Source organism: Ochotona curzoniae, unplaced genomic scaffold (assembly GCF_017591425.1).
Source record: "Ochotona curzoniae isolate NIBS_2020 unplaced genomic scaffold, NIBS_Ocur_1.0 contig_4797, whole genome shotgun sequence".
Taxonomy (NCBI): Eukaryota; Metazoa; Chordata; class Mammalia; order Lagomorpha; family Ochotonidae; genus Ochotona; species Ochotona curzoniae.
In genome coordinates, this window is record NW_024466390.1 from 1,591,198 (window position 1) to 1,612,683 (window position 21,486).

Genomic DNA, 21,486 nt, shown 5'->3' on the forward strand with positions numbered 1-21,486 from the left:
AGCTTTCCAAACTGGCTTCTTCAACGGGGTAATATGCATTTAGGGTTCCTCTCTGTGTTTTTTGTGGCTGAATAAGCTCTGTTCTGGCGTATGAACATATCATAGTTAATTTGTTCAAGTCTAGGAGGATGTCTTGATGGCTTCAAAGACTGGTTGGGTTTTTGAAGGAGTTTTCTTTCTTGTGAAAGCTTTGTTTGGTTTAGGATAGTGATAACACAAAATGGATTGGCAAAGTTGTGACATATTCCTCCTCTTTATTTATTGTGGTTGGGGAGGTGATGTCCAGAATTATAGTATTTTTAAATGTTTGATAGAATTTACCAGTGTAGCTTTACAGATATTAAGATCTTTAGATCTTTATAGATCTATAGAGTTTTCTTCATGGGAATGGTTTTAACTATATTATGTATATATGTGTAGAGTAATTCAGTTTATGTGTTTCTTTGTGACCGAATTTTGCAGAATTTTCCCCCCTGCCCCTCTCTCCCTCTTTGGGGACTTAACAGCACCTTGAAGTTTTCTGAGAGTTCCCCACCATCTCTGAGGTGCAAGTCTGTTCCTTTGGGACACACCACAGTCTCTGCTTGAGACATCGCAACTGAGATCTCTTGTCAGCTACCAGCTGGATTTTTTGTTTGGTTGGTTGGTTCATTTTTGGTGTTTTGTTTGTTTTAGCCATCCTCTAGGGCTTTCTTTGACCTCACAGTTATGTTACTTACAACAGCTTAATCTTTTCTGGTGTTGATTTGTGGCTGGTTGGATAGAACAGACCAGCGCTCCTGAGGTTAGCCCTCACCGGGAGCTCACTGCCGCGTGACTGGGAGTTTTTCCTGTGGCTGATGGTGATGGAGCCTGTGCCCGGCCCTCTGAGGGCACCAGTACCCGATTCCTCTCATCTTTCCAGATGTGTTCATTGCCCGTCTTTGGTTGTGGTGATTTCTTTACACACAGTCACCGTAATGACTCTGCTAAGATGCGGAAGGAACCCTCCAGACCTCCAGCGTGCTCTCTTTGTCCTGCTCTTTTCTCACTAGTATTCTGTCGGCCGACACCTAACTGCCTCTCGGCTTCACCCTGTCACCTCAGGCTGTCTGATGGACTTAGCCTCCCTTCCTTCCCCCGTGTCACAGCCTGAACAACCTCTCCACGAGCAGGGAGCTGCGACTTCTCTGTGTTTCAGGAATCATTTTACATTGCCAGAAGCCTGTTACAATCTACCTCTTGCTACAGCACATGCAGTAGGTTGGCTAGAATGTTCTTTCCAATTGCTTAGCTGCTCCTGGCTCATCCTTTATTTCCAAGTGTTACCACCTCTTCCTCAGGGAAATCTTCCCAACCACTGTGTAGGTCAAATTCTCTCCTCTTAAAAACACAGATACAATAAAAAATAAAATAAATCTTTTTTTTAAAAGCAGAGGAAACTTACTTATTTTACCTGCTAAACTTAGTGATATGTCTTCTGTTAAGCCCAGTCAATGTATACTTGGTTCATGGGCGAATAGTGAATGGGAAAATGAATAGATCTTGATATGCAAAAAGTAGTTATATTCTATTTTTTCTTCTCCCTGGTAATAGATTCTGTCAGCCTATTGAAAATCCAGGATGCAATTCTTTCATATGAAAGATTAATAGAACTTAAAAAGAATCATTGTAGACTGCTTAAAGGAAAAGTTAAAAAGCTGGAAAATAAGGTTAGTGGACTGAAAAAAGAGCTGTCTGAAGTAAGAGAAGTGAAATCACAGTTGGAACATCAAAAAGTAGAAGGGGAACAAGAATGCTGCAGTTTGAGGTATGACATCCTGGGTGAATGGCTTGGGTTGGGTTAGTCTGAGTTTGGTTTAGTATTTAAAGGCAGAACAACAGAGAGAGGGAAAGACGGATATCTCCCATCTGCTGATTCAGGCTAGGCCAGGCTAAAGCCAGGAGCCCAGAACTCTGTCTTGATCTCCCCTGTGGGTGCAGAGGCCCAGACATGTGAACTGCCTTCTGCTTCCTGGGTGCGTTAGCAGGGAGCTGCAGCAGCAGCAAAGGAGCTGGGACTCATACCCAAGCTCCAGTAAGGGATGCAAGCATCACATCCTCTCCACCACAGCACTGGCCACTGACATCGCAGTTGTAAAGAAATTTCTGAACTACTTACTTTGAGAAATGTTTGTTTTATATTTCTTTGAGGGTCAGTGAGAAGCAAAAAGGCAGAGAGCTCTCCTCTGCCAGGTTCACTCCTCAAGTGTCTGCAGATGCCCCTAGCCAAACCAGGAGCTGGGGCTCAACCCAGGTCTCCCACGTGGTGGCAGGGACAACCGCCTCCCAGGCTCTGAATGGGCCGGAGCTGGAGTCAGGCACCAGCACCAGTACCGATGCCATATTCTGATATGGACACAGTGTCTTAACAGCTGTACCAGATGCTCAACTATTTCTTTTACACTTCAAATCTGTAGAAAAATTGTGACTGGAAAGTTATTATTGTTGAGTAGATTTTTCAGTATCTCGCTTTTATAAATAGATAAAAGAAATCTAAGTTTCTTGTTCAAAGCCTTTGACACTAGATTCTGTATTATTCCAAAAGGAATTATTAAATTATGTATAAAGTATATAGTAATCAACAAGGTAATCAGAGTGTCATCAAAAAAAAAACATAAAATGTGTGAGGTAACATCTATTTTTCTAAAAAGGAATTACTTTTATTTATTTGAGAGATAGGTAAGAGCTCATTATCTGGTTCACTCCCTAAATGTCCACAGTGTCTCAGATGGGACACCTCCAAAGCCAGACGCCAGGAGCTCAGTGCAGATTTCTCACGTGGGTGGCAGGGCCATCACCTGCTGCCTCCCATGGGTGCATAAGCAGGAGGCGGGATTGAGGGTGTCACTCTACTTCAAAATCTGAGTGTCCCAAACCTGGTTTTACTTCTAGGCTGAAAGCCTGCCTGCAGGGAGAATGCTCTTTAGCCAAGTCATGGGTTATGTACCCTGCAGATGCATAGTGTATGAACAACATTTAAAAGTACCATCTTGGGGCCTGGTGCCGTGGCCTGGCAGCTAAGGTCCTTGCCTTGAATGCGCCAGGATCCCATATGGGCACCGTTTCTGGTACTGGCAGCTCCACTTCCCATCCAGCTCCCTGCTTGTAGCCTGGGAAGGCAGTCGAGGACGGCCCAAACCTAGGGATCCTGCACCCGCGTGGGAGACCAGGAGGAAGTTCCTGGCTCCTGGCTTCGGATCGGCACAGCACTGGTCATTGTGGCCACTTGGGGTGTGAATCATCAGATGGAGAATCTTCCTCTCTGTCTCTCCTCCTCTCTGTATATCTGACTTTGTAATGAAAATAAAATAAATCTTAAAAAAAAAAAAAAGTACTGGGCCCAGCGCAATGGCGCGGTGGTTAAGGTCCTCGCCTTGCACGCCCGGGATCCCATATGGGCGCCAGTTCTAATCCCGGCAGCCCCGCTTCCCTTCCAGCTCCCTGCCTGTGGCCCGGGAAGGCAGTTGAGGACGGCCCAAAGCTTTGGGACCCTGCACCCGCGTGGGAGACCCGAAAGAGTCTCCTGGCTTCGGATCGGCATAGCATCGGCCGTTGCGCTCACTTGGGGAGTGAATCATTGGACGGAAGATCTTCCTCTCTGTCTCTCCTCTCTGTATATCCGCCTTTCCAATAAAAATAAAATAAATCTTTAAAAAAAGAAAAGTACCATCTTATATCTTCTGTCCGATGATTCACTCCCCAAGTGGCCACTCGGCCAGTGCTGCGTCGATCTGAAGCCTGGAGCCGGGAACTTCCTCCAGGTCTCCCGCGTGGGTGCAGGATCCCAAGGCTTTGGGCCGTCCTCGACTGCTTTCCCAGGCCACAGATAAGGAGCTGGATGGGAAGTGGGGCTGCCGGGATTAGAACCAGCATCCATATGGGATCCCGGGGCGTTCAGGGTGAGGACTTTAGCTACTAGGCCATGGCACCGGGCCCAAGTAGCGATCATTCTTTTATCACTGTGTTTCAAATATATGTGTCTTTTGGAAGAGATTCAAATGAGAAATGAAGCATGTGGTTATTAGAAATAATAAATATTTCAGCCAATCACAAAATGAACTTTTTAAAAAAGATTTATTTTTTTATCGGAGAGGTGGATATACAGAGAGGAGAGACAGACAGACAGAGAGGTCTTCCATTCACTGATTCACTCCCTAAGTGCTGGCAACAGCCAGAGCTGAGCCAATCTAAAGCCAGGAGGCAGGAGCTTTTTCTGGGTCTCCCACATGGGTGTAGGGTCCCAAGGCTTTGGGTCCTCAATTGCCTTCCCAGGCCATAAGCAGGGACCAGATGGGAAGTCGAGCAGGCGGGACATGAATCAGCACCCTTATGGGATCCTGGTGGATGCAAGGCAAGGCTTTAGCCACTAGGCTATCATACCGGGCCCTGAACTTTCATTTTCTAATAAAGTGAAATTTAAGAAACTTCTATTTAACTGCAGATTTACCTTAAAACAAGAAACAGAAAAGAGAAGAAATGCTGAGGTATTGTATAAAAAAATTAAGGAGCAATTAAGAAGAAAAGAAGAGCAATATAGTAAAGAAGTTGAAATGAAAGGACAACTTGAGCTGACCCTTAGGACGTTAGAAATGGAATTGAGAACTGTAAGAAGTAACTTGAATCAGGTAAATTAATTGTTGGTCAAAATGCTTTTTTCCTCCATCTAATTATTATCCATGATAATCCCTTCACTTAATGTTACTTAGAATTAAAATAAACTCATGTCATGTCCTTTCAAAAATAAACTATCACATATATAACTAAACTTATTTATTATGAGTCTTGACACCTAATGATGCTTAGCATATGCCTTCCCAATAAAGCAAAGAAAACTGAACTGAGTTTAATCACTTACCTAAATGTTAATTTAGGCTTTTTTTGGTTAAAAATGAGGATGAATACCTTGAAACTATAATGAAACTATTTAAAAGTTTGTAAAGAGATTTCATTTTATGATATATCTGCCAATAATAAGGCTTTTTTTTTTCCTTTTTTGCTCTTGGATGAATTTTGCTGTCAGTTATGTAACTGAAATTTTGGGTAATCCATGTGCTTGTGCTTTAATGGCTTGTTCCTTCTAACAGATTTTTTTTTTTTACGATAACTAATCTCAAAGCGGCTTATCGATTCTTTTCCCCCTGTGATATCCTGAAATTCATCTCTAGGTTGTGGAAGAGCGAAACGACGCTCAGAGGCAACTTTCTAGAGAACAGAATGCCAGAAAATTACAAGATGGCATTCTGACCAGTCACCTTTGCAAGCAAAAGGAGATAGAAATAGCTCGAAAGGAAATGAATTCTGAGGTATTTTCTTTAATCACTTTCAAATACGTGTGGGTCTGTTCTTGTGTGTGCATGTACCTAAATAGTGGCATGCGTCATCGATAGCGCAGAGAAGCTTGAGCCATGCAATGTGTATGTAGGGTGGCGGTGGTGGCCCCATGTTGTGGAAACTCTAGGTAATGCAGTGTTCATCCAGTTCCACTAGGCTCTCATGATAAAATGGCCTTCTTCAAAAAAGAAGGTTTTAGAATTGATATTTCCAGAGTCTCAACACCCTTTCTACTAATTGTACATTCTAGTTGTTGGCAGTGATTTCACTCCCTTGTTATAATAATGGAGAGCTTAGCTTGTGACTTTCAACGAGGGAAGGAGGAAAAGAATGACCACATCAGAGACCACAGTTGGGCTGTTATTCTCTCACCTTTGAAAAGACAATTTGCTTCAAGACAAGGAACTTTTGAAAAGCCCTGATATACTTAAGGACAGTTTGTTGGGAAGTATTTTCTTTTCTTCCTAGTGAAAAACTTCTTTGATGGTCCTCTTTCACCTTTGTTGTTCCAAACATTGATGATGAATCAAAAATTACTACAGTATCAAATATTCTCATGGTCTTCTAAGATGTCTATAAATTTTACCTGTTTACCATTGGTGGGTTTTTTTTTAATAATAAGTTAATTTTCTTTTTTGTAATGTTTACATACTTACAAGGTTCCATACCAATGTGGACCACAGAGGAATGGGGGAAAGTGGATGAGACAGCTGTTTCCAATCTCCGTTTTTCTTCCTGTATCTGGAGAGAGTGGGGAGAGGAAGGGGTAAGGGCCGCTCCCAGCAGCCCAATTGCATCAGTACCTGGGGATGGGGGATGGCCACCCGATGTCATCCCAACATGCCCGATGTGGAGCATGTTTGGAGAATACTGCTTAAGTGATTTTGATAGTTCTGAGATGGTGTTCGTTTCATTGCTCCAATTCAAAGAAGTCCTTTGTCCTCCTGCTTAAAATTCTCATTGCCTTTTTTATTTGCATAGATTCATTATCTTACCATAAATTAAAAGATTTGAGGTTTAGATCCAACTACTTCCAGTAGGATATCCACTTACTGCAACACTTTGTTGTTTAAATACACACAGATTATTGCTTAATTTTAGAAGAAATCATGATATTTTATTGATTACCAGCTAAAAGTCACTTTTCTTTCACTTAGATTTTTGATAGTCATGAAAAAGAAAAGGAACTTCTACATAAAAATCATGTGTTACAAGATGAAATTGCCGTGCTAAAACTGGAAATAGACACAATAAAAAGTCAGAACAAGGAAAAGGAAAACAAATATTTTGAGGACATTGAAATTATAAGAGGAAAGAATGATGAACTTCAGAAGACAATAAAGTTGAATGAGGAAGCACTAACGAAAACAATATTCCAGTATAATGGACAGCTTAACGTTCTGACAGCTGAGAATACAAGGCTAACTTCTAACCTGGAGCTTGAAAAACAGAACAAGGAAAGGCTGGAGGCAGAAGTTGAATCATACCATACTAGACTGACTGCTGCTATACAAGAGCATGAACAAAGTCAAACATCAGAAAGAGACCTGAAACTGGCTTTCCAGAGAGCAAGAGAAGAGTGGCTGTGTTTACAGGACAAAATGAATTTTGAAATATCTAACCTCAAGGATAGCAACGAAATTCTTTCTCAGCAACTTTCTAAAGCTGAAAGGGAATTTAACAGTCTAGAAATTAAGCTCCATCACACCAAAGAGACTCTCAGAGAAAAGACTTTGGCGTTAGATTGTGTCCAAAGAGACCTGAGCCATACGCAGTGCCAAATGAAGGAGATGGAGCAGATGTACCAAAAAGAACAAGGTAAAGTGAGTAAGTACATCGGGAAGCAGGAATCCGTGAAGGAGAGATTATGTCAACTACAGAGTGAGAATATGTTGCTTCGACAACAACTGGATGATGCTCAAAACAAAGTGGAAGATAAAGAAAAGACAGTAGTTACTATTCAGAACCAGTTTCATGATATTGTGAAGCAGCTCCAGGCTGAGAATGAAAAACAAAGTCTTATGCTGGGAGAGAGGAATAAGGAGCTGCTCTCTCAATGTGATCATCTAAAAGAAAGGCTGTATCAATATGAAAATGAGAAAACAGAAAGAGAGGTAAGTATCAAGAATAGTATTGTTCACACTTGCTCAAGGAAAATTCAGTCATACTTGATTATGGCTAAATACTGAATCTGGTTGAAGGTGAAAATAGATTATTATAAATGCTATCTGTTATATCATCTTGGGAACATACCTTGTTCCCAAGAAAGGAAAGTTAGACCTGAGAGATTTGTAAAGACATTGTGTTGCCTATGAAATTCTGAAGTTAAATTATACATTGTTTACTCATAGACTAATATTAATACTATTCAAATTGCTAAGGTATTTTACTGTCGTTATGTTGGCACATTCTAAGACCATGATAAACTCATCAGAAATAATTAAATATTTTGAAGTTAAGTTTCTATTAAACAGGTTAATTTGACAATTCATTCATGCATTCCCAATTGGTATACAGTATAAATGCTGGACCTTGAAATTTAGTTCTTTGTAGCTTTTTATGTATTTTTGGCTGATATAAGTTTATTTTTATTCATGACAGTTGACAAATCAGAAAATATACCAGTCTGCTGTGTTCTTGTGCTCTCTCAATTTTTCAAAGACATCTGCTTTTCATTTATTAGATTCTAATTTTGAAAAACTGCAAGTTTTAGAAAACCTATGTTTGATTTCATTTTCTTGCTATATTTGTGGATTACCTTGGAACACCTTTTTGCATATAATTATGCTTATTATCTTCATGTCAAGGCTTGGTTGTTTTATCATCTGACTGTCAGTTTGTCCAGCACAAAGATATAGTTTTTCAGTGATTTATTAATTTGGCATAAGATCTCTATTTCAGACTAACAAGAGGGTGCAAAATTCGCATGTAGCAGAAATGGAGTGAATATGGGAGAGAATGTTAGGAGCTGAGGTCTGAAAGAGAGGTGAAGGCCGACTTTCCTAGAGTCATTGGTGTTACTTATATACCAAGGTAGGATTTGCACAAAAGTGATTAAAGTTCACTTGAACCTCTGATAAAAAAAATTTTTAAAAGAAGGTAAATATTCCACACTGTATAATTTCCACCACTGGTTCCATCCACATACTTAAGCCTTCTTGAGATTTGCAAGGTTTATAAATGCTTATTAGGAGAGACGTGGGAAGTGGACTGAACCTGCCGCCTAAGTAAGCTAATACTTTTAGCCAGGAAGACGATTCCTCGGTGTCCTCATGTGAAGTCAGTCATAAATGCATATACATGAGGAAAAGTAAACTGACATATGTGGTGGGAGTTTTCAAAATACAGATGCTCCCTATGAGAGGGTTAGATTCTGATAAAACTTTCATTAGGTTGAAAATACATTCATAGCACTTGATGTGCTCGGCATCCTGCCTTAGCCACAGAGCACAGTGTAGCGTGCAGGTTAGACCCTGGTGCTTTGGTGTCTGGGGACTGCACTTCACTGCTGCTGCCCAGAAAAAGATCAAAGCCCAAAATATATTTTCTACCAAATGTTTATCATAAATCAAAGCATCCTATCAGGGACCATTTGTATGTATGTCTTAGAATTCAATATTAATGATAGGATTCCGGTTAAGACAGTTTATAAAATCACTAACAGGAGTGTTTCATCAGGTAGCTGTAAGACAACTTCAGCAAGAACTGGCCGACACTTTAAAGAAGCAGTCAATGTCGGAGGCTTCACTGGAGGTAATAACACGTCATCGGATTAATCTAGAAGATGAGATACAGAATTTAAAGAAGAAATTAGATCGCATCAGTAGTCAGGTATGTATGCACGCTGCCATGGTGATGTGTTCTCTGTAGCTGGTTTTCTTCTGTAAGTTTTATGACCCTTGTTGCAGTAAACAGCTTTCTTTCTTTTTCTTTATAACCATTTTAGCACAATTTTGTGATCTTTGTAATGCACTATGTCTTACACTCTTTCAATCTGCTGTTTTTCCTTAAACTGAAATTTCTTTTTAAAGTAATACCTATTAAAAAAGTAATACAGGAAATTGAGAATTATATCCAATCCTCATGCACGTTGAGAGACTTTTTTTCTGTTTATCAGTATTTTTAAAGGTATTTCTTTTCTACATTCCTACGTCTATCATCATAGTGATGCAATTAGATGAAACCAGAGAATATTTTATCTTAGTTTTATTATTGCAGAAAATTTAACACTAAATTTTCTTAATGTTCCAGAAATTTCTATTTCAGGATAAGTTGTGCAAAAAGGCCATTATATTGCACTCCAAAATGCAGATGTTTTCAGTTAAATTACAGTCAATTTGAAAAGTTAGGCTTCTCTTTCCTTTTCCTTTTTCTTTTAGAGATTGTAAAAGTATAAAATTATTTAGATCAAAAGCGGTATGTGCATCCAAAATAAAGAATTAGGGAAATTTAACTAGATCCTGCACTGTTTTTTTGTTGTTGTTGTTGTTTTTTTGTTTGTTTTGTTTTTGGTGGGGGGTAGGGAGGATTCTTTTTCTAGCCATTGTAGCACTGTCAGCCAGAGAGCTAATGCTCACCTTAGATCACTCAGGTTTCTGTATGGTTAAATGGGATGAGAGTAGAGGCAGTTACCATGGAGATGAGATGAGATAACGGCAGCTCGGATTAAAGTTTCAGCAGTGGAGATAGTAGGGAATGGCAGGATGTGAGAAATGCTTTAAGACATGAACCACAGAACATGTTCCACAGGTGTGGGTGTAAGGGAACAAGAAGTATGCAGCATAACCCATGTATTCTCAGCCCAAACTACTGGAATTTGAGGGGTTTAAGTTGACAAGAAACAATTTGGGATAGACTGGATTTTGGAATAGATTTTGGTCACAAAGTTGGGAATATCTGTTAGCTTCCTGGCAGTACGTGAACAAGTGCAGAACTTGGGGAGGTCCTGGCTTGAGTCATGCATTTGAGCCTGTTAGTCTACAGGACTAGATAATATAGAATCTGTCAAGGACAGCCTGGATGGAAACACAGCACGTTCCAAGGGTAAGGATCTGGAGCACTGCCACATGCAGTGTGGGCAACGCCCCAGTCCTTGAGTGTGACTCTCCTCCTTCCGTGCTTCCTCTTGGCTCCTTCCACACCCGCCTCCCCATTTTCCCCAGCCAACACAGGTTTTGTCTATATCTCAACCCAGCTGCTCTTCCAAATAGTCTCCCTCCCTGTGGCCCTTAATCGCATATATGGCTCTGCTTGGTTACTTGAGCTCTTTGTTGTGTGTTAGCCTTAACCCCCAGTTAGACAGTAGACGTGTCTAATAAAACACTGCATCGCCCTCACAATCAAACGATGCTGAACTACAAACGACTCAGAAATATACATGGATGGATAACAAGGCTGCCTGGGAAATACTCTAGGAAGCCAGGTGCACCCGCTAGCCTTTGGCAACCCATATTGTGGCACATGTCCTTTCGTGGTGGTCACTCCCAGGCAGACGTCAACCATTGTCTCCACTAAGGAGAGAGGAAATAAGCGCCAGGAAGTCTCCCAGCAAGGCTGGTGGGCAAAGCAAAGCACAAACAAGGGAGATTACTTTCTTGGCTGCCAGTGGATTTTTATATACACTTTACAGACACCAGAGGTTTTGAAAGTCATTATAAAATGACTATTATGAAAAAAACTGTGCATGGATTTCAAAAAATCATTGCACCCAAATAAACCTATCTTTTAATTCTATAATTCACATACCATACAGTTACATTTGCCTTTTTTATAAAGGATCATATTGTCTATAAATTTTGCATAAGAAAATCTGATATGTAACCTATGCTGACATAAATTGAAAATATTTGGCCTAATAGTTGCTTGAATAAAATTAAGTGATTATGCCAGTCCAGTAATTTCTTCCTTGGGACATTGACACAAACATTCTGAATGAAGCATTTGAGCAAAGCTTTTATTCTAAATGAATTTCAAGTAATTAACTAAAATTAAAAGTACTTTTTAAGAAAAGGTTTATTTTATTTTCATTATAAAGTCAGATATACAGAGAAGAGGAGAGACAAAGAGGAAGATCCTCCATCCAATGATTCACCCCCCAGTTGACCACAAAAGCTGTGCCAATCCAAAGTCAGGAGCCACGAACATCCTCCAGGTGTCCCACATGGATGCAGGGTCCCAAGGCTTTGGATTGTCCTCGACTGCTTTCCCAGGCCACGAGCAGGGAGCTGGATGGGAAGTGGGGCTGCCAGAATTAGAACTGGCATCCATATGGGATCCACGCGCTTTCAAGGCGAGGGCTTCAGCTGTTAGGCCACCGCGCCAGGCCCTAAAAGCACTTTTTAGAGAAGAATTGTTCTGTCAAATACTTGGGCTTTTCTCACTATAAAATTATTCTGAGTCTACTTTCCTTTATTATGTCTGCAGAAATTTATTAAGAGCTTTATAAGTGTTTACAACTGAAAAGCTCTAGCTCTAGGTTTTCTGGTAAACCATACCACATGACCACAATTCACTTGTAAGAGAGATTGAGCAGAAATAGCTTTGGGAACCAGTGTTTGGTTAACCAAGATTAACAACAGAGTCGAGTATTTTCAGGACAGTGTCTTGGACTGTCTCTGATGATCGCATCAGTTCTGTATTGCTCCATCCAAAAGTGCTATTTGCGTGGTAGAACATGTCCTGCCCCCTGAGTGGTTCACAGAGAGTGAGCTGTAGATTATAAATAGGAAGACATCCTGTTGGCTAGTGGAACGTTCTGGGCTCCATGCTCCCCGCCGAGCTCTTCAACGCTGGGAGGAGTGATTCAGAGCAAACTGTCCAGGAGATCACTGCCCACGACACTTCTCCTGCCTGAACCGTCACACTGTGGCAGGACACGCAGCAGTAGCAGACAGAGCTCGCTGTGCGCGATTTGCTGATGCCAGTGGATTCTGTTTTCATAGAGAGGAGCAGTGAGCACATCTGTGCCAGATTACTAGTTTTTTTTGTTTTGTTTTTGTATTCTTTGTTTTAGTTGCAAGAAGCACAAGACCAAAACACAGAGCTTGTACGAGACGCCGAAAAGATGCAAGGTCAACTGCAAAGGTACAGCGTAAAGCTTCACGCAGAACAATCCAGGCACTCAGAAAGCAACTAAGCAGTAGCGTGCTGAGAATTAAATCAACTATGATAATCACCACATCTCTGTGAAGCCAGGGAAAAGCGTCTGTTTTCATCCATTTTGAAAGCACATTTTTATGCCTTAAATTCTGCCCATTATCCATAAAACAGAAAAATGATTAGTTAAATTGTTCACTTCTCAAATTTTTTTTTCTTCCTAGGCTTTTTTAGGTAACATTTTTACAAGTGGTGTTTTGTTTATTTATTTCAAAGGCAGAGTAACACTGAGAGAAAGTTATAGAAAAAGATCTTCCACCTACTGGTTCATGTCCCATATGGCCACAAAGTCCAGGGCTGGGCCACGACCTGGACATCCATCTGAGTCTCCCATATGGTGGGTTCCCGGGCATTTGGGCCCCCTTCTGCAGCCGCCGCAGGCACATTAGCAGGGATCTGGATCAGAAGTGAAGCTGCTGGAACTCAAACCAGCATTTACTTGGTTCACCAACAGCATCTTAGGCAGCATCTTACAGCTCTGTACCACAGACCCTGTCCCAAGATAGCAAATGTTTAGCATATATTAGAGTATTCACATATATTAGAGTATTAACATATATAGCATATATTAGACTTAATGACCTTCTAAACTAAGAATTGAATAAACAAAAAGCAACTTGTTGTACTTTTTAAGAATTTATGTGATTAGGAGTGGTGCAATGGCTCAATGGCTAAAATGCTTACTTTACATGCACTGGAATCCATATGGGTACTGAATCGTGCCCTGGCTGTTACACTCCCTTCCAGCTCTGTGACCTGGGAAAGCAACAGAGATGGCCCAAAAGCCTTAGGACCCTGTACCCACGTGGGAGACCCAGAACAAGCTCCTGGCTCCTGGCATCAGATTGACTCATCTCCGGCCATTGCAACCACATAGGGAGGAAGCTAGAAGATGGTGGATCTTTCTTTCTTTCTCTCTGTGAATCTGCCTTTCCAATAAAAAATAAATCTTTTTTTTAAATATATGTGATTGTACCAACAGATGTCCATTCAGAAATAATACAGTATTTTTTAATGATGTGTGAGAATAATTACTTTAAAATTTACATTTAAGGCTTGAAAATGAAAATTCTGAGTTAAAAGTTACAATCAAAAAACAAGCAGAGAAAATTGAACATCTTCAGAAAAGTCCATCAAGTCCCAGTTTGGTAAGAATCTCTTAATTTCTGTCACACTGAAAAATTTTTATCTAGAGGTAATATATATGGATATTTTAGGTAATATAAAAAGTCTCACTAATAAAAATATTTGTTATATTCAATACATAAAAATATGTGTTATAGTCTTGCTGCTGCTAGTGTAAGGTCTCTTGGTTGAATTCATAAAGTTATGATTTTGGTAGTAAAGAAGAAGAAGCTCCTGGCTCCTGGCTTCGGATCATCTCAGCTCTGGCCATTGCGGCTGCTTCGGGAATGAACAAGAAAACCGAAGATCTTTCTCTCTACTTGTCTCTGTAAATCTGATCTGCCTTTCCAAGAAAAATAAAATAAGTCTTTAAAAAAGATTTCATTTTTATTTTTCTTGGAAAGGCAAATTTACAGAGAGATAGAGTGATAGAAAGAAAATCATCCATCCACTGGTTTACACCCTAAATGGCTGCGATGGCCAGAGCTGAGCCTATTCGAAGCCAGAAGCCAGGAGTTTCCTCCAGGTCTCCCATGTGGGTGCAGGGTCCCGAGTCTTTGGGCCATCCTCTACTGCTTTCCCAGGCTACAAGCCCGGAGCTGGAGCAGCCAGGACACAAACCGGCACCCATATGGTAGCCTGGTACTTGCAAGGTGAAAATTTAGCCACTGAACCATCACGCCTGACCAGAGAATATATTACTTCTAATGTTGGGAAGCAGAGATAATTTGAGTGTGCATCTGAAAGAAACTTCCAGAAGTTTTCCATTAGGTCATCTCTCCATGGCCAAAAAAAAAACAGAAGCAAATAATTATTTGACCCTTGCCAAAATTTTTGCCTTATGAAAGAAAAGCAGGTCAATATTAAAAAATAATACTTCACTCAAAGTAACACACATGTTGGCATCAATGTATAATGTGCAAGGTAAGCTGTTGACAAAAGTAATCCATGCTAAGGAATTGTGGAGTGTGCGGTTGAGGACATCGTCTGTGAGAAGTGAACTAGATGGAGCACAAACAGCCTCACAAAGAAATGAGATACACAAATATAGATTGGGGCATTTGGGGTGAAGCCTTGGGGTTTAAGGAATTTCACAAGGTATAGAAAAAGCCAGGACTAAAGTCCAGGGGCTGTGCAATTGGAAGGGAAGCAGGGTTAGAGGAGTAATGAGGGCCAAGGAGAGAGTGGGCGCGTGACTTGGTACAGCTGAGAAATACGCAGGGTGAGAATTCAGAGTCCTCAAATGTTTAATATTAGAAATCAGGGATTGAAAAACCAGAGTTTCTTGTAAAAGAGGACAATCAGTGATAAACAAATGAGAGATCGATCCGTGATGGCTCCTTGTATTAACGAAGATTGAAGCCAGCCGAGTGAGAAAAGATGATGATGGGAAAGTCACAGGGATGAAGCAAATTACATTTTATATTTTATGGAGAAGACTCAGGCCTTCTTTAAGAGAACTCCTTAGTGGAAGGGACTCGTCGAAGCCCACGCTGAAGTCCTTAGAGTGAGTGTGTTTGGCACATCGCTGACGTGCTAACATGCAAGAGCTTCTCTTAACAGGTTCATTCTGGTAGTTTGAGTCCGGAAAAGATGATGAGAGTGGAAATCAACCCGAGCTGCCCCGGGAAAGTCTCTGTTTGTCAGTTCTGCTTGGCATCAGTCCTGTTCAAGGCCTAATCTATAAACAGTACTCAGAAATTCTTTAGAAACAGTACTTTTAGGAAAATGTGACTTTTAATGTTTTTAAAAAATGAGAGTCGTAAAAAAAAAATTTTTTTTTTTTCACAGTCTAAGGATGAAAAGGAACAACTACAGACACTCACTGAGTTAAAACAATCTCTGGAATATAATTTGGGTGAAGAAATGAAGAAAAATGGTGAATTAGAAAAAGAGATTACTGAGTAAGATTTTAATATTTCAGATTTCAACCAGTATTTCATTTAACTATAATCATATCTAGTACAGCCTAAATATTATGTGTATTTTTGGAATTAAATCATTCTACTTTAAAATTTATTTTAGAAAATCGCAGCACCATCTGAAACATTTTTACATTCCAAAATCGATACTTTCTCTTCACCAATTTCAGAAACAGTAACAACGATGCCTTTAATACCTGTCAACTGTTCCTTTCTTGCTCTCTTTGAAATTTGACTTTTGAAGATGTTTTTATTCCCTCCATGGTTGCATTTCTTTCTATTAGGACTATCCTCCCCTTCAGTATTCAAATATACAAATACAGGAAAATCTGTCAACATCATTCTTCAACAGTATCAAAAATGATGGCGAATGAGCTTACATTTCTTTTTCTTTGAGCCGTAAAACATGTTCTACAAATTTACTGATGTTCTACAGCTATCACATATGTTTGCATAACTCTTTATGTGCAAACATACACGCACGATTTGAAGGACAATGAAGTGAGCAGCGATGTCTCTGTCCGCAGATTTGAAGTGAAGGGAAGTTTCTCAGTGCACAAGCTCTTCATCTGACACCTGTTCTATGTACGTCTCAGTTCTCTTCGGAGAATTCTCATCAATATTTCTATCATTTATCTTCCTCTATGTGACTTTTGCATCCTTCTAATTTTTTTAACATTGTGCTCACAAAGATCTCTAGCTCTAAAAACAGCCTTTGTCTTTCCACGTTATCTCTCTGCTATTTGCCTTTCCTCTAGAACTCTTTCCTCAGCTTAGTCTTGAAAAATGCTCTGTCTTGTTCCTTTTTCTATTCTGAATGATCTCCTCGATGTTTTGTGTCTTCTGTCTTTACTTTTCATACACTGGGCTCAAGAGAAACCAAGTGTATTATTGTATCTTTTCAAAACCTTCCTGTATACATGTGCTTGTCTTCATTGTTTGGGATACTGATATTGTGAATAGCTAGCAATAAAAATAGGTTCATGTTTGAGTGTAATATATAAAGATGGATATTAATGATTTGTAAGAACTCTGCATATATACTGAACCATTATTTTTTTACTACCATATGTATCAAAAGAAGTTTCTGTATTGTTTAGCTAAGATGATAATTTTGTTCAAAGTTTCCAGTGATAGATTTAAACGAATGAGGATCATGATGTGTCTGTTTCTCTCGGTGGTATGATCGAATGTAAAGAGCTGTTTAAACAGGTAGTGTTTATTCTTAAAATCTTTGACTTACTCTATTCTGTACCTTCCCCCGCAGAGTTAAGAACCTCCTAACCATGGCAAGAAAGAAGTTAAATGAATATGAAAATGGAGAATTTCATTCCCATGGAGATTTAAAAATGAGCCAATTTGAAATGGCTATTGAGAATAATATGCTAAAATATAAGGTATTAATTTGGGGAGGGGCAAAAATCACTTAATTTGGGGGGGATCATACATTTGCTAACACTTTGAACAGTGAATTAAAGACTTGTGTTTTGTTTTTCATGTTATTGACTTGAGTCTGATGAGTCCTTCTTGCACAAATAGGGCATGCTGTTGGTTGCCTTTTGTCTAAAACACCAGCCAGGGCTCTAAGGCCAAGCGGTACCTGACAGCATGATTCCAGAACACTGAAAACAGCCCAGCCGCTGGAAGGCTGGCGGCTGTGGCCATCTTCAACATGGACACTGACCTGTGTGGTTGTTGACATGGGACACTGGCTGGCATTTCAGTTCTCTCTGTGGCCTCAGCTTGCCTCACCTCTCAGCGAATGGGTGTCCACGGCAAGCATCTCTCACACCACATTCTATTCAATTGAAATTAGTCACCATGATTGTCCTGTGGTCTGCATTTTTTTTTAGAGGATTCATGTGTAAGAACTGTGTGAACACATTTTGAAGCCAGTACAGTCTACCATGAAGCCACAACTTGTTATATTCTTATGTTCTTCCCACTTGAACTGCACCCTCATTCCGACTCTACGCCCTGAAGACTCAGGCTTGATGCCGTCACTCTCTGCTCTATCTTCTGTGCTCTGTGGTCTGACCTTTGTGTAAGAACTTATCTGTGTTTGCCACCAAGTAGTTTCTCAACCTGCTTTCAGTCTGCTTTCACTCCAGAGAACATCAAGGGGCAGAGGTCTCTCCGTTCTTCTTCTTCTTTTTTTTTTTTTTAAGATTCTTTTATTTTTGTTACAAAGTCAGATATACAGAGAGGAAAGATAGAGAGGAAGATCTTCCGTCCAATGGTTCACTCCCCAAGTGAGCGCAATAGCTGGTGCTGCACCGATCCAGAACCAGGAGCCAGGAACTCCTTCCAGATCTCCCACTCGGGTATAGGATCCCAAGGCTTTGGGCCATCCTCGACTGCTTTTCCAGGCCACAAGCAGGGAGTTAGATGGGAAGCAGGGCCTGCTGGGATTAGAACTGGTGCCCAGATGGGATCCTGGCACTTTCAAGGTGAGGACTTTAGCCGCTAAGCCACGCCGCCGGGCCTGAAGTCTCTTCATTCGTGGCTCACTCTCTTTTAATACAAGCCAACCAGTAGTATTTTCACAACCATGTATCTTAAAAACTTCAAGTCTTCTGTTGATTTTACTGGAGATCATATCATTAGAAAAACCACACTCACAATCTTTAATCTTTTAATTTTAGGGGTTGGTATTGTAGTGCAGGGGGTTAAGCCACCACCGGTGATTCCAGCATCCTGTATGAACATATTTATGTATTAGCCACTCATGCTGCAGCTACCTGTTAAGGTACCTGGAAAATGTGGAAGGTGGCCCTAGTACTTGGACCCCTGCTATCTACATGGGAGACCTGAATAGAGTTCCTGGATTCTGGCTTTGGCCCAGCCCAGCCCTAGCTGTTGGAATTATTTGAGGGATGAACCAGCCGATAGGATATATCTCTGTGTGTCTCTTTTGTTCCCCCTCTCTCTAATTCTGCCTTTCAAGTAAATAAACCTTTAAAAATTATCAGCAGTGAAGACTGAGGAAAAGAGAAAAAGAATTACTCATAGGGTGACTTAGAGCCATGTCTTTTGTTTGCTTTTAAAGAATCTGCTAGGGTATAGATTATATTGAATTTCAACCAGTCTGTTTCAAAAAGTGATACTGGTGTGTGTTTTTCAGCCTATTAAGTTCATTACCAAACCATATGACTTTTATTCCTGCAGATTGACGATCTTACAGCTAAGCTAGAATCTGCATCTTCAAAATGTCTACAGCTGGAATCAACCAATCAAGTACTAAAGCAACAGCTGTCTTCAACAAAAACCCAACAAAAGAAATGTGAAAAACTAGAGAAGCATAAAAAGAAATTGGAACAAGAAGTTGTCAACCTCAAAAGTCTTGTGGAAATGAATATGGTAGACCGTGGCCAAGTAGAGCAGTATAAAAGAGAGATTGAAGAAAGAGCAAGACAAGATGTAGTTGAAAAATTGAAGGAAGTCAATCTTTTTTTACAGGTTCGTTTATCTATCTATCCTGTGCCGTAGTTTGGATGCTGGTGAGGATATTGTGTGTTTCCTTGGTATCCCTCAGGGCAGGTTGTTTTGTGTGGTTCTAGAAGGAAAGTTGCACCTGCTTCCTTCTCCTGTTGAGTACCTCCGTTCCCTTTGTTTTTATAAAACGGAGCTGATCTTTCAGAATCATGAATCTCACTAGACTCATTTCATGAATAACCCGACTTGGCGTAAAACAGCACCGTGAGTTCAGAAATTAAACCATCCTTAATTGTTCTAGAATGACACTGTTGATTTTTAAGTTTCAAATTAAACCTACTACTATTTTTAATAACCTGCTTATGAGTGCTAAGATTAACAGATTCAGTTCAGTGGATATTTAAGATAAATATTTTAAATGTACACTTTTCACAGTATTATCTGGGTCACTGACTCAAAACTAAAGGCAACACAGTTACGCAGGTTGATACTCGCTGTAACAGGTGTGTCTGGTTTCCTCCAGGCACAAGCAGCATCTCAGGACAGCTTAGAGCAGCTAAGGGACAGTAACCACGCATCCCTGAGGAGTCAGATGGAACTCCGAATTCAAGATCTGGAATCCGAACTCTCCAAACTGAGAGCTGCTCAGCAAGATTCTAGCAAAACAGAACTGGAAAAATACAAGCAGTTCTATCTGGAGGAATTAAAGGTCAGACACTCACTGTCAGCAGAACTAAACAAGTAAGTAAAATGTGGAACCAATGAGCACAAATGAAACGGGTTCATTTGCCTCTGAAGCATCCCTCTCAATGAGACGGGCTCAGGAGAGTGGCGGGAACTGAGAGGTGGCCAGACAACGTAACTTTGGAAAATGATGTTGCCACATGAAGTTATCTTTAACATGTTAGTCCATGGCTGTTTATATAAATGCTCACAAATTTAACTTTTGAGGGGGAAAGATTAAGATGTAACCCCACTGTACTACACTGCTCTTGATTGGTCACAATCAAGGACTGTTATCTCGAAATACAATTGTTATTGCTGGTATCACTAGAAAGTGCTCGCAGAAAAACTAGTCTTTGCAGTTCTTCCGCCCCTGGTGGGCAGTGATTAACACAGAGAAGTGTAAGAATCGCAAGAGTTAAACCTGGGTCGGCCTCTCGGGCCGGAGGTGGAAGACAGGGCAGGTACGGTCTCTGACACCACAGTACAAGATTCTGAGCTCATTGCCTTCCCAGCGGCTTCAGTTCCTTCTCATCAGCAGGTCAGCCCTCTCGTTCTCCCCCAGGCTCGGAATGATCACCACAAGCCAAGTGCTCGTCGTTTCTCCCAGGTCTGGGGGAAGCATGCGGGAGTATTGAACCTAACGCTGCAAGACATCCTTGAGGGATAGGATTAATTTCTAAGCTGGCTCACAACATAAAAAATATTCTAACCTTATGTATTTATTTGTTAATATTTAAAGATTTATATGTTTATTTGAAAGCCAGAGTTACAGCTTGAGAGAGAGAAAAAAAAAACTCTTCCATTTGTTGGTTTACACCCCAAATGGCTGCAACAGCCATGGCTGGGCCAGGCCGAAGTCGTGAGTCAGAAACTTCATCCAGGTCTCCCGTGTGCTTGGAAGGGTCCCCATGTGTGAGTCCTCTTCCAGTGCTTTCCCAGGCACGTGCGCAGGGAGCTGGGTCAGAAGTGGGGCAGCCAGCATTCCAACTAACACAGGGGATGCCAGTGTCACAGGCAGTGGCTTAACCCTCTGCGCCCCAACTCCGGCCACTTGAATTCCTTGTTAATGAAGAATCAGTTCCCCTAGAACTGTCTGCACTACTTTATAGAGTTCATTCAAAACCTAGAGGTGTGAGCCGTGGGAATGCCGGGACACATGATCAGCATTAAATCACTGAGTAATGGGAAGTCGTTTCTGCTCGCTGGCAACATTCCAGTGTATCAAAGTCATTTCAGAATATCTCTTCATTGGCAACGTTCACAGGACGAACGAGAGGCTGGCCGAGCTGCGCACAGAACTGCTGCTGGAGAAGCAGCAGAGATGGCTGCTCAGCACGCTCGGCGGGAGGCCGCTGCTGGAGGCGCCCTGCTCCGGAAACCTTCAAGCCAGTGTAGTCCTCAACAGGAATCTGATTCCTAAAGAAAACCTGGCAGTTCCTACCTCAAGACCCAAGCCTTCGGACCACAGTGTGCATGACTATTTGACCCAGGTCAGATCGTTGTGTTTCCCCTTTGGTTTGTTTGTTTGTTTGTTTGTTTGTTTGTTTGTTACCCACTGGGTAAATTACTGAGTTTGGTTGATTTACACATGGTAAAAGCAAAATTCATTGTTGATAAAGAAACATTTTACAAATCAGTTTTATTCAGTAAATATAATGAAGCTAAACATTTTAAATTTCTTTCAACGTTACTTTTAAATTAGATTTTGAAAAAGATTTATTTATTATTTTTATTGGAAAGGTAGATATACACGGAGGAGTAGAGACACAGA

At 40.7% G+C, this 21,486-nt stretch overlaps 1 protein-coding gene across 1 annotated transcript in view; it reads left to right on the forward strand.

The window, feature by feature from the left end:
- Positions 1-21,486, forward strand: part of LOC121161609 (ankyrin repeat domain-containing protein 26-like) — an 87,485-nt gene that overhangs the window by 58,991 nt on the left and 7,008 nt on the right. The window contains exons 21-32 of the mRNA XM_040988091.1: positions 1,576-1,789; positions 4,463-4,646; positions 5,187-5,324; positions 6,510-7,466; positions 9,031-9,183; positions 12,365-12,435; positions 13,562-13,655; positions 15,424-15,536; positions 16,822-16,951; positions 18,723-19,013; positions 19,513-19,730; positions 20,980-21,205. Coding sequence (XP_040844025.1) covers positions 1,576-1,789; positions 4,463-4,646; positions 5,187-5,324; positions 6,510-7,466; positions 9,031-9,183; positions 12,365-12,435; positions 13,562-13,655; positions 15,424-15,536; positions 16,822-16,951; positions 18,723-19,013; positions 19,513-19,730; positions 20,980-21,205 — 2,789 coding nt within the window. The remainder of the gene's footprint in view (positions 1-1,575; positions 1,790-4,462; positions 4,647-5,186; positions 5,325-6,509; positions 7,467-9,030; positions 9,184-12,364; positions 12,436-13,561; positions 13,656-15,423; positions 15,537-16,821; positions 16,952-18,722; positions 19,014-19,512; positions 19,731-20,979; positions 21,206-21,486) is intronic.